This window comes from Anarhichas minor, unplaced genomic scaffold, assembly GCF_050575085.1.
Source record: "Anarhichas minor isolate MPS153535 unplaced genomic scaffold, ASM5057508v1 ptg000071l, whole genome shotgun sequence".
NCBI classification, from domain to species: domain Eukaryota; kingdom Metazoa; phylum Chordata; class Actinopteri; order Perciformes; family Anarhichadidae; genus Anarhichas; species Anarhichas minor.
Window position 1 is genome coordinate 2642501 of NW_027466517.1, and position 14002 is coordinate 2656502.

General features: G+C 40.9%; 1 protein-coding gene across 1 annotated transcript in view; it reads right to left on the reverse strand.

Annotated features, from left to right (window-relative positions):
* Nucleotides 1-14002, reverse strand: part of LOC142935072 (epidermal growth factor receptor substrate 15-like 1) — a 56852-nt gene that overhangs the window by 16685 nt on the left and 26165 nt on the right. Inside the window, 3 exon segments of the mRNA XM_076079181.1 lie at nucleotides 2756-2917; nucleotides 11788-11881; nucleotides 12092-12237. Of these exon segments, the coding sequence (XP_075935296.1) occupies nucleotides 2756-2917; nucleotides 11788-11881; nucleotides 12092-12237 (402 nt within the window).

Consider the following 14002-nt stretch of genomic DNA (forward strand, 5'->3'; position numbering starts at 1 on the left):
CAGGCCAGTTGGTGTTAATTGAAGTGACTTACGATGCTAACGCGTGACTGAGGTCGAAGTAGACACTCACCTGTGACAATAAGCGTCATGGTGAAAGAAACGGACTGAGGTGAAACAGAAAATTCAGTGAATCCCTTCACGTGGTGACAAACAACACCGGGAGCTAAAGGACAGAGCAGCTATACAGCAACAGGAGATGTGGCATGCAGAGAAAAAAAAGATGAAGGAATCCTAAGAAATCTGTCCATTCAAGGATAAGTCTCGTTTTCCTACTTTATGCCCGAGATCTGGCTCATAGCAGATGGAATTACCATTTCATCAAAGCTATTTAAATATATGTAACTGTAGTGGGATTGTTGTGTGACTGGTATTATAGGGCTAGCAGTGTGGGGCAGTCAATATTATTGAAAAACTGAGAATGAAGCCTAGATCTAAAGTTTACAGTGTCACATCATTTCAACAAGGATACGTTCACATTATGTCAAGTCTGTTTTGGATTGTGTCCCTCATCAATTCCACTGGAAGCAACTAGGATACCAAATCTCAGTGTATTGAGACGCTTAAAGGCCATGAGCTTAAAATAATCAATTGTATGTTGGTTTGAACGGTTGGAATGACATGATTTTGTGGGAGTAGATTTAGCAGCTTCAGTATGTAATAAATGCATTAAATAATAATAGTAAATGCTGAAAGAACCATAAGCTGTTAACGCAGAATATTTAAAATGCTTCATGGTTCACAGGACGTCTTTGAACGGCTGATATATGTTCTAAATGACATGCTTATGCATTTATTATGAGTAACTATTTCATTTATAGCCAGTAAAGCGGTCAGTTTGTATCTCAGGTTCCATGAAAAACAGAATGCAGATTAAAGATGTGGAAGTAAGCTTGAGATGGCACTATTAGAAATAAGGGTTCCAAACGTATTGTTCCTGAAGGGCTGAGGTTCTACCCAGAACCATTTGCTTCTGAAGAACTCTTTTCTGAAGAAAGGGTTTTTATGACTTCTTTGTAAGAGTTACGGTTCCATTAAGAACCCTTTTTGTGAGAAGAACTCTATTTAAAAGAAAGGCGTTTCATGACTTCTTTGTAAGACATAGGGTTCCATTAAGAACTTTTTTCATGAGAAGAACTCTTTATAAAAGAAAGGCGTTTCATGAGATTTTTGTAAGACTTCGGGTTCCATTAAGAACTCTTTTCATGAGAAGAACTCTTTTAAAAATAAGGCGTTCCATGAGTTCTTTGTGAGACTTCGGGTTCCATTAAGAACTCTTTTCATGAGAAGAACTCTGTTTAAAAATAAGGCGTTTCATGAGTTCTTTGTAAGACTTCGGGTTCCATTAAGAACTCTTTTCAGAAAGTACCCATTTTGGAAGAAATAGTTTTTCAAGGATTGTTGAAAGCATGGGTGTTAAAAGAAGGTGGAGAAAGATCTATGGAATACAGAAGGGTTCTCGGTAGAACTCTTTGGGTGGATTCTGGGCCGAACCATTACACCATATTTGGGTTCTCTGGAGAACTTTTCATATGGGGTTCTGGTTGGAACCTTTTAACCTTTGTTGGTTCTAGATACAACTTCTTTATTTTAGGGTTCAAGGTGCTACGATCTGAAAGGTTCTACTAGGAACCAAAAAAGTGTTCTCCTGTGAGAACAAGTCGAAGAACCCTATGGGGTTCTAGTTAGCACCTTTATTTCTAAGAGTGCGGTGGTGAGATAAGGCAAACTAAAGTGACTTAATAAAACATCCAGAACAAGAACAGACAGCAGAGTTAACACACACACACACACACACACACACACACACACACACACACACACACACACACACACACACACACACACACACACACACACACACACACACACACACACACACACACACACACACACACACACACACACACACACACACACACACACACAGACTCAAGAGCTGAGAGTTGAGTGGTGATACTGCTGTGTCTCATGTAAATGAAATCAGACTCATAGTTGAATTGAGTAGCTCCAGTCAGACAGAATCATTATTCTAGAGACTCTACTGGTCTAGACTGTGACCCTTATGCCAACACACAGCTGACATTAGCCCTCATACATTTGTCAGGGTTTCCCCGGACTTTCATAAAGACGGATATTCTTCCCGCCAAAACAAAAAAGAATGACAGCTCTGCTAGCTACACAGCTTTAATTAAAGGTAATTTCAAGCCTCCAGGAAACTATGCAGTCACAGCACCAGGCTGTTAGTCAAGAAATAGTGCCAGCACATAACCCCCCTGAAATCAATATGACAGTGTTAACTGTCTAATATATATATTAGCTGTTGTTAATATATATATATATATATTAGCTGTTGTTAATTGCTGTTAATAAGCATTCTCCTTATGTGGTTGTGCCCACATTGTGATCAGATCTCAATATGCAAACAACAAACATGCCTTTCTTAACCGATTCAGATGCCAAGTAGGGAGATGAGGTCACTGTTGTAAAATCAGTAATCAGATTCAAACCCAAAAACATGTTGTTTAAAGACAAACAGTCTCGACTGAGATGCATTCATACGACTGATATATCCTGTGAGCACTTTCAGCACTTAAAAGTGAACTTGAGGCACGCTAAGTTCACCAGAACTTAAGTCAGGTGACTGTGCAGAGCGGCGTGGCCTCGTCTACAAACCGACAGTTTTAACAGTATCACCCATCTCAACTTACAGAACTCAAGTCTGCAAAACCCGAGGCGGGGTCTTTAGGGTCTTTACTTGATGCCGAGGACGCGGTGAAGGGGTCTTTGCCGCTGAACGGGTCTCCCAGGCCCTTTTTACTCTGAAACGGGTCGATGGCGTCGCCGCCGAACGGCTGGAAGGGGTCGCATGGTTTGGAAGGGTCCGCTGTGCCAGACGTGCTCACTGGTGTGCTCTTACCTGAAGACATAAAACACAAGAGGTAAGCATCGTCCCGGGGAGGTTTTCTTTTCAACCATACCGACAAATGCTGGCTGAATAAAAGAGCAACTTGTTCAGAGCCCTCATGTGACGAACCAATCGAAAATAAGACTAAAATCTGAAATAATGCATGCTGCGTTTTTTGCGCCCTAAAATCCATTGTTGTCAATATAGACGCGTGGAACACATGATCAAAAGTGCGAGAGACACCGTAACGGTGTGCAAGCCTTCACAAGCGCCTACGGCTGAACCCCGAGATTAAAATGTTCAACTTTTGGAACGCTGCAGAGCGCACCGCATATCGTGTGATGAGGAACAACCAATTACAGCCAGCAGATATATTTTTCCGTAAATATCCGTCTATAGTAAATATATGAAGGTTAATTATTTTAGCGCAGGGCTACCCGGAGCTTTACGATCCGTCTAACGACGTCACCACATCCGGTTGAAAGGTCGGCCAAAGTGACAACAGAAATGGTATCGCAGATTGTATATAAGAAGTGGACGTAGTCATCGTGACCGTTTTGAAGCCTCGAGTTTCGCGATTTCGCCGTCGCCATCCTGGATTACAGCTGTTGCCTTGTTGTTTTTTGCAGCCAATGAATGGAAGTTATCATATTTAGAATGCGGAGGAGTGACGTAGAGACACCGTAATAGCTAGTAGTAGCGGCAGCGACCTGTCAATGACCTGTCTAAATCATACCCTGCTTTATGGTCTATTTGACTCTAAATGGACCACAATTTACTAAATGAACATCATGCTGTATTGAAGAAGACTTGAAACTAGAGATTGGGACCATAAACTCATGTTTACAATGTTTACTGAGGTAATAAATCAAGAGAGAAGTAGAGTAATTTTCTCATAGACTTCTATACAACCAGAGGAGTCGCCCCCTGCTGGCCAGTAGAGAGAATGCAAGTTTTAACACTTCCCCATCGGCTTCACTCTGCAGAACCAGAGGTTGCCGCCTGAAGAGAATTAAAGTGCTGGAAATCCATTTGTCTTTGTTTTGACTCTTTAGTTTAGGCAGTGAGGCTTGCCGCTAAATGTCCGCAACTTCATCATCATCGCAGCGTACAGGTTTCGGTTGCTTGGTGACAGCAAGCGTGACAGGAGGGCAACCTCCCAAGCATCTTTGATAAAAGGATGAAATCCGCACGGCTGGTGTTTTCCATGTGTTTTTACACCCAACTTGTGAACTTCAATAAAAATCATTGGTGGGAATAAGGACACACAGAAAAGGTGCTTCTGGGATAGCAGAGAAATAATCTGCTTTGTAGTGAGGAAGACGTGCCGAGAGAAAAAACTAAAACATGTCATATCAGAAGCTTCAGGTCTCACGTATCTCAAGAGGAGGAAGTAAAGCAAGTAAAGTGCATGTGTTCACTGATAACAGAGATATAATGACTCAGCACTGCCGCCTGCAAGAGTAATTCGCACCTCAGTGAACTATGTTGATAACGCAGGATCTGATTTGATCAGTTCTGAATTAAAAACACACACACATTACATTTTCTAGTTCTCACAGCTGTGCCCACGCCCTGCTTCCCTGCCGCTGTCACCTCAAAGACAGCTACCAGCTTTTGAAAGCCACACGAGTTTCACCTCCACGTGCGGCACACCAAAGCAATTCACATCGAGTTCCAACGCAACGTCTTTCACATGCTGGCATCCTCCACTGGTGTAGGAAATAACACACAGAGAAAGACAACAGTCAGAGGACCCAAATCAAAAGAGATAGCCACAACCCACGGAGCCATTCTCAACGGTTTCCTGGTGAAACACTTGGCTGGGTTTCTGCCCACATTACCAACTGTTGGTTCACCAGTTTACCAACTAGACAAACAGACTTCTGTTGTTTATGTTCTTAGACCACACATTCACATGCACGGTAATAGTCCACGTAGATTTATCAATGCTAGGGCTGCAATTCACCATCTATTTAACCACCTGTTGATCATTTTCTTGATTCACGGTTTGGACTGTAGAATATCATCTATATTAACTGTTTGACTCACAGTTAAACCCCCCAAATATTCAGTTTACAATTATATAAAACAGAAAAAGAAGAACATTCTCCAGGGGAGAGGCTGGAACTCGAGCCACTTCGTGTTTTTTGTTTGAAAAATGACTTCAACGGTTGATTATCAAAATAGTTGCCGATTAATTTCCTGTCAATCAACACATTGTTTCAGCTCTATATAAAACAAATTTTGGATCAGATCTTTTCTGCATCAAGAGGGAAGAAATATGTAAAAAATAAAAAAAGCTAATTTAAGTCTTGAGCATAGAAGTACATTCTTTAGGTTAGGATGAGAAATAAGGGTTCCAAAAGAGGTTCTTGCGAAGGTTCTAAACAGAAACATTTGATTCTGATGAAATGATTTTTTCAAGGGTTCTTTGTGAGACTAACTTTTCATCCAAAGAGCACTTCAGTTCTCCAAGGATTATTAAAAGCAGGGATGTTAATAGAGAACGCCCACAATCCAGACAACAAACTCGCAAAAAATCGAATAGTGAACCATGATTATTGTGCGTTGCCCTGCACTGCATCAACTCTGGCCCTTTGAAGTTCTAGATGAAATATATAAGGTTCTCAGTGGAACCCCCTGGGTGGGTTCCAGATGAAACCCTTGGAATATAAAAGGGTTCTCGATTCAACCCCCTGGGTGGGTTCTTGATAGCACCCTTAGTTGGTGGAAAGCTTCTTGATAGAACCTCCAAAGAGGGTTCCAGGTGGAACCATTACACCATAGAAGGGTTGTCTGTAGAACCTCTCATAGGTGGTTCAGGGTTCTAGATAGCGCCTGTATTTCTTAGTGTATGTGTGACAAAACAGATCAACTGAAATGTCACTACCTCATTTTCTTAACTTGGAATTCACTTGTCACATTTTCAGATATCTGATTAGAATTATAATGCATTAAGACTCTTATAGAGGCCATTAAATGAGTCAGTATAAGTGAAGACTTGAAGAGGTGTAATAGCCATGCTCTGCCTGAAGACTAAACAGTCAAATATTTCACAGAACAAAAAACGAATTGTGTAGTTTATCAGACTCAGTGATGCTTTAGAACCACCGGTGGATCGACAGAAACAATTATAGAACACAACATTATCATGTCATCGTGACGGCAGTTTGTGTTATTAACAGGGAGTTGAAGCTGGCCCTGGCAGAGGATCGTGGGAACATTAAGAGCACACCATGTTGTTTGTATAGGTGTTAAAACCACAGGACCAGTCAAACCGTTGTCATACAACGCACACATACGTATTTACTTCTATTACCCAGATACCTCGGCCGATCGGGGTGAGCAGTTCATTTCACACTCCACGCTGAGCAAACCTGCATGCCTGGCAATCAGTTTTTTCCTCTTTCGGTAAACTGTGCGCACACACATACACACACACACTCTCTCACACTTGAGAAACCACAAACGAGCTCCACCCTGTTCTAAAATAATCCACATCAGTGGCATCAAATTTCTATGTCATCACAGGATTGTACGTGCATTATTTCAGCTACTGGAAACAATACAGCTACAGCAATGTGTCTTTAATTATGACACTTTACTTGTAGCAGTGTATCGCTGCAGCCATGACCCATTCACACCTTGTCAGGCGATGGGCGAAAGTGACAGAGCATGCATGTGCACGTGTGTGAAGAGTGAAATAAAATACATGGAGAATATAATTGAATAAAGGAAGAGGACAATTGTTACAGTGGTTACAGTGTTGGCATTCGCCTGCTGCACACAGCCTGCAGCCTGACCTTCTGTGAACCACTCAGCCTTGCGCACGCACGCACACACACACACACACACACACACACACACACACACACACACACACACACACACACACACACACACACACACACACACACACACACACACACACACACACACACACACACACACACACACACACACACACACACACACACACACACACACGAAGGGAAGAGAGAGGAAGCAAGTTAGGGTGTGTCTGCAAACAACAGGCCAGGCAAACCGCACATCTTTGCTCTCAACATCACCTTTACGGGTGCCTACTCACAAACATCAGAGCAGCGGTTTGTGAACAATCATGATATAAAAATCAATATAAAGACCTTTGAAAAAAGAATCGACGTGAATTTGAGGCGTTGCACAGTGACGATGAACCGGACAGACAGCTGCTGGAGTTTAACTGACGCTGTAACAGACTTCTCTCTGGCTCCGTTCTACAACCACTGACTCAGCAAAGCGTGTGGGTTAGTGTAACAGCAGTAAGCGTGGCCACAGTTCAGGTTGAAAACACAGAGAAGGGGATTCTGGGCAACCGTGGCTCGCAATATAAGCACCAAGTCCAGAGGGACCGTGTTGTGGTGTCCCTAAAATACTTTTTGGACCCTTTGTGATCATGACATCCATTCATAAAGGATTCGGCACAATTAGAAGCATTAAATGCAACATTTTCTACTGGGCTGTCTTTTACATTTGTAGCTTGTTGGGGATAAATGTAGCAAGAACTGTGTATTTGGCTACCGTGGCTGAAGAAACAGAAACAAACTACAATCACCGCCTCGTGGTTACTAAAGTCTACATCCACATCTGTTCAAAACGTCATCACTTCATCATTATATTCTATTATATTTCATTATTACATTATATTTTATATTATTAGACATTGGTGTGGAATTGGCCGCCTCACAGCAAGAAGTCCCTGGGTTCGATCCCCGGTCCGCGCAGTGCATTTCTATGTGGCATTTGCATGTTCTTGTGGGTTGACGGCATGTCAATGCCCCATACCAAATCAAATATGTGGATTTCCATACCGGACCGGCCGAGGCCCGGGTTTACAACTAGATGGAAGCAGATGATCGGCTGTGGCGACGCCAAACGGGAACAGAGGAAAGAAAAAAAGATATTTAGATAAAATTATCATATTAATTCAAAAACTCATTTTGTTAGGTCACAGTGACCTTTGACCACCAAAATCGAATTAAAAGACGGCCGGATGTGGCTGGCATGGAGGCATAAAAATAATGTATCTATAATTAAACATATCTGCTGCTGCCTGCCCACTTGCACTATTGTATACTGTGTATTTTATATGTTTATGGTATGCTGTATCATGTGTATTGTATGTACCTTACTTTCCACTGAGGTAGACAAATAAAGTCAATGTAGTTCTCTAAAGATAACTTGTGAAGGAAATGAATTGATGCGATGGTCGATTAAAGTCTGAGCTGTGAGAAATGCAAACTTCAAAACTCACAAGACTCGCTATTGTCAGTATAAGAGGGTATAAAAGCCTCAATAAGGCATTCACAGTGCGCTGCTGGTTAAGTGCTTGAATTGAGAAATAACACAGTATGCAGTGTGTGATAGCGATGGCTTTTTATCTTCTCTTTGCCCACAATAAGTCTTTCCTGTTTACACAGCAGAACACAGTTTAAAAAAAGAAGAAAAAAATGTTCTCTCATTACAGAAAAGGCAACATGTGTATATTTCATCACCGCTATACACAACTTTAAAGTGTCCATTCAAAAAGGTCCTTCATTCTAAGATGAAATAGTTTTTTATTTATTTAGTCTTGCCTTTTGCATGGGGTTACTTGTTTTTTTCGTAGTGGGATATTTGATCTATTTTTAATTGCTGAAAAGAAGTGTAAAATCAACTAAGATCCTAGGTATCCATTAAAGGCACAATATTGACAATATACAGTATACATATAAGGTACATGTAAAACTATGACCCATTAGAAGTGTGTATCTACAGAGGTTCTGCCCTCTGCCTGGATTTTCTTTTCATTTTGCTGTTCAGGACGTTTCTGGGCGTAACGTCCAGGTGTCAGATCGGAAGCAAGCATCCAAGAGGAAGCTCCAAAAATGGCAAACACAGGAAATCGCAAAAAATATAAACAGCACAAATATAGCGAGGCAAAATTCCAAGTTCACAAAGCTCAATTCAAAATGTCTGTCACCCGCTGACGAGCGCAGTGGTTAGGGGGCGTGACTTCTGGTGTCGTTGAGCCGGGGAGGAGGGGCAAACGTTTACAAACCGCAATTGTCATTGTGCCTTTAAAGGTCCCATATTGTAAAAAGGGAGATTTCCATTTCTTATTAATCATAAAGCAGGTCTAAGTGCTATATAAATAGTGTGAACAGCTCAAATCATGGAGAAATTAACCCCGTACAGCCCGTATTCAACCAACTGTGCCTTTAAATGACGTCACAACTATTTACAATATGTAGACCATTTCACATTCCTAAACGTTAACATTGTAAATGTGTCCCGGTGTGTTTCGGTTTGCAGTGTATGTGAATGACAACAGCTGACAGGAAGTACACATGGAGCCATTCACATGGTGTATTCAGACGGTATGAGAAAGAAATTATGTTTTTAACACTAAAGCATGTAAAGATGTATAAACCTGAAATCTTTTTCATTTTGGTGTATCACAAGAAAATAGTAATATATATATATATATATATATATATATATATATATATATATATATATATATATATATATATATATATATATATATATATATATATATATATAGGACTGTCTCAGAAAATTAGAATATTGTGATAAAGTTCTTTATTTTCTGTAATGCAATTAAAAAAACAAAAATGTCATGCATTCTGGATTCATTACAAATCAACTGAAATATTGCAAGCCTTTTATTCTATTAATATTGCTGATTATGGCTTACAGCTTAAGAAAACTCAAATATCCTATCTCTAAATATTAGAATATCATGAAAAAGTATACTAGTAGGGTATTCAACTAATCACTTGAATCGTCTAATTAACTCGAAACACTTGCAAGGGTTTCCTGAGCCTTGAAAAACACTCAGCTTGGTTCAGTAAACTAAATCACAAGTATGGGGAAGACTGCTGATCTGACTGCTGTCCAGAGGACCATCATTGACACCCTCCATCAGGAGGGTAAGACACAAAAAGAAATTTCTCAAAGAGCAAGCTGTTCACAGAGTGCAGTGTCAAAGCACATCCACATGTCCACACGTTGTATTTCATTTGGAAGTCAAGGCGCCAGAGTCTGGAGAAAGGCTGGAGAGGAGCAAAATCCAAGTTGCTTGAAATCCAGTGTGAAGTTCCCACAGTCAGTGATGGTTTGGGGAGCCATGTCAGCTGCTGGTGTTGGTCCACTGTGTTTCATCAAGTCCAGAGTAAATGCAGCTGTGTACCAAGAGATTTTAGAGCACTACATGCTTCCGTCTGCTGAAAAGCTCTATGGAGATGAGGATTTCATTTTCCAGCATGATCTGGCACCTGCCCACAGTGCCAGAACCACCAGTAACTGGTGTACTGCCCATGGCATTACTGTCCTCGATTGGCCTGCCAATTCCCCTGACCTGAACCCCATAGAGAATTTGTGGGGTATTGTGAAGAGGAAGCTGAAAGACACCAGACCCAACAATGCAAATGAGCTAAAGGCCGCTATTGAAGCATCCTGGGCATCCATAACACCTCAGCAATGCCACAGGCTGATTGCCTCCATGCCACGCCGCATTGATGCTGTAATCCGTGCAAAAGGATTCCCAACCAAGTACTGAGTGCATTAATGGACATTTTCTAATGTTTGATTTTGTTTTGCTGTTATCAATCTTTTTTTTAACTTGGTCTGAGGAAATATTCTAATATTTAGAGATAGGATATTTGAGTTTTCTTAAGCTGTAAGCCATAATCAGCAATATTAATAGAATAAAAGGCTTGCAATATTTCAGTTGATTTGTAATGAATCCAGAATGCATGACATTTTTGTTTTTTTTAAATTGCATTACAGAAAATAAAGAACTTTATCACAATATTCTAATTTTCTGAGACAGTCCTGTATATATAAGAAAGCAGAATATATCATATTTTGATTTAAAACTACTTTTATCAATATTTTTTACATTAATGTCTCAAAGGACTACGTTTAATATTGTCACCCATGAACCCAGAGACAGAATTATCACCAACTCTGCAGGATTAGTATTTTCACTCTTTTCTCTCCCCTCCATCTTTTATTTAATTTCATTTACTTTAGAATTTCCTGTCTTATTAATTCCACCTAAGTCTTTTATTCATTATATGTTTTTTCTGCTCACAGTCCATGAAAACACACACACACACCCTTCCTCTTCATTCTTCAGCATGCATGTAAAACCCAGCAGGGCGGTGACTACGGGTATGATGGTGATGTGGTAATCGCACAAAAAAAACATCATGTATGTTGTTCCACTTCCTTTTTCCACCAGAGTATGTTCTCTCATCACTCGTCTTTCTAAACTATTTCTAAGCTAAATGAGTGTCCATGAATATAATAGACCAGCGGTTCCCAACCTCTTTTCCTTGAAGCGTATTAAATGAGTCTCTTTTTGTTAAATCAACTTCCTTTAATGAATATAACTCGTCAGTTTCCTCAACATAAAAAAAGCGATAACGTCTTGACTGATTTTGCTTTTGGATTTTACAACGCTCAGAAACAAATGTAATCCTACACATGGTATAATGCAAACAATAACGGTATTGCCTGATCTCTATTTGCAACTGTGCAGAGAAACTTAGTTTGAACTAAATGTTTTGAGTTTAGAGTGAGGACAAAAAAAAAAAAATAGTTGATATAGAGACTTTTGTATGATTTAGGGTTAGGGTTATTATGTGTATTAATATGATTTTAGCTATTCATGTGCAAATCTAATTTTGACAACCTCAGACAAATCCTGGAAGACCCCCGTTGATCTTTGGGGGGCACAGACCCCAGGTTGGGGACCACTGTACTCGACAGTACAATAACAAAGCCGATATTTAAGAAAGATTCAAAAGCCTGTCGAGTGTGACACTCACCACTGGGGGGTTTGGGCCTCGGGGGAACACTTTTCTTCGGTGGCAGAGCTGGCGTGTCATTCTTCCTGCTGAATGGGTCGTCCACAAACGCTGGCTGGAAAGAACGAGTGAAAGGAAGAACATGTGGTTGATTAGCTGCACTTTCAATATACTAGAATCTGACAGTCCGTGACACAACTGGAGAAATGGTGGCATCAGGAAACACTTCAACTTATCAGTTTGTGCCAATTGTGCCAATACGGCATTTTACGGTACATATCTGCACCAAAAAAGTGATTTCAGGATGAGTGCTGGCCTCTGGTACCTTCTGGTAGTCTGGCAGCCAGCTGGCCCGGCCTTCAAAAGGGTCTCGAGGCTTCGACATGAGGCTGAAGTCTGCAAATCCTGCAGAGCTGTTGCTGCTGCTGTTGAACGAACTGCTGCCGAACGGGTCCAGCGTGCCAAACAGGTCTGAAAAAAGTAACAATGAATTCACATCAACAAGCTCTTTTACACGCAGTGAACACAGTTACTAGCTACCTTAAAATGTTCAGTGTTGTTGAGACCACTTTTCTTCTACTTCGGCACGTTTGATACCGAAGCTGACTAACACACACAGAGGAGCAACAGTACGGCATACACCTCACAGATGCAATGCAATCCAATGCAACACCAACGCAAACTACAGCAAAGATGACCAAAAGGTAACTAACTGTCACGGTGTCAGCTACAATTCAATATCTAATTTGCACTTTTACTGTATTTAAAAAAAAAAAAAAATTTTGTTTTTAAAATTCAGCCAGGTTAATGTTCCCAGTGCATTTAAGCAGGCGAGAGTTGCATAAAAATTAAGGAAAGGGTCGGGTAGTCAATCCTTCCTGTGGTGTCAAAGACTCTCAGGACTAGTTCTAGATGACCAGCTTGGTGCTGATTTAAATTCACACAATATTATTCATAAAAACAAAAAACGGGGTTTAGAAAAGCATGTTCCATAAAACCGGCCTTGTTTACCTCACTGATAGAATGAGGTTCAGTAGCTTATAAACAGATACTGTACAGTTCTACTTGACACTCAAAAGACATTTGTTATAGTAAGTCAGTACAGTAAATAGTACATTTAGGGGGCCAAGTGGACGTTTGTGCCCTCCAGGCACTTCACGTGGATTGGATGGACGTGAAGTCAGAGTGACCTTTGACCACCAAAATCTAATCAATTCATCCTCGAGTCCAAGTGGACGTTCGTGCCACAGTTGAAGAAATCCCCCCCAGGCCTTCCTGAGATATTGCATTCACGAGAATGGACGAGGCAGACGGACGGACGTGGACTGACAACCCAAACAAATAATGCCTCGGGCCACGGCATAAAGAACTGTTTTTTGCCAAACTTATGGTGTGGCTCCAGAGATGGTGATTTCGGTCAGTCGGGTCACAACTTTGGTCCAGACTGAAATCTCTCAACAACGACTAAATGATATGAACATTTTGTGCAGACATTAATGGTTCCCTTTCAATGAAGCCTACCTACTTTGGGGACCCCCTGACTTTTCCTCCAATGACGAACAATGGTTGAGATTTGTGTCCATTAATTAAATGTCTCGACAATTATTGGATGGATCGCCATCAAATTTGGTACACCTCAGGAATTAGCGATATTAATGAGCAAATGTTGGCATGGTAACACACTAAACTAAGATGGTGAACATAGTAAACATTGAACCTGCTAAACCTCAGCGTGTTAACATTGACATACTGAGCATTCTAGCATCTGAAGCTAGCATTTAGCTCTTACTTTAGCATTTCAAAGAATGTTTCTAATCATTAGTTTCAAGAAAATGTTGCGTATGGCAGAATCAAGAATTGACCATGGATCCCATTTGCTATAATGGTGTTTCTAAGCAGCAACAGGTCTGCTTACAGATTGTACAAAATAAGATGCTACGTTACGGTTTTGATTTTAATAAGAGCCCATTCAAATACAAAACATTTAGATATTTTGGTCAGAAATGCCAGACCTAACCGGAGCCAGTGTGGGTGCTGTGTAGCTGTATTTGAAGTAGTATGGACGATCAGAGTCAGGAAGTGAGTAAGCAAACGTGACACCTTCCCTCTCCAGACACCGTTTTAATAGGCCAACCAACATGGTAACCTCAGGCTGAGCAAACAGTGGCCCCGCTGTGGTGACAGGCTCCAGTTACCTCCAATCACTGAGGCATTCAAGCCGACCCACAATGTGTAC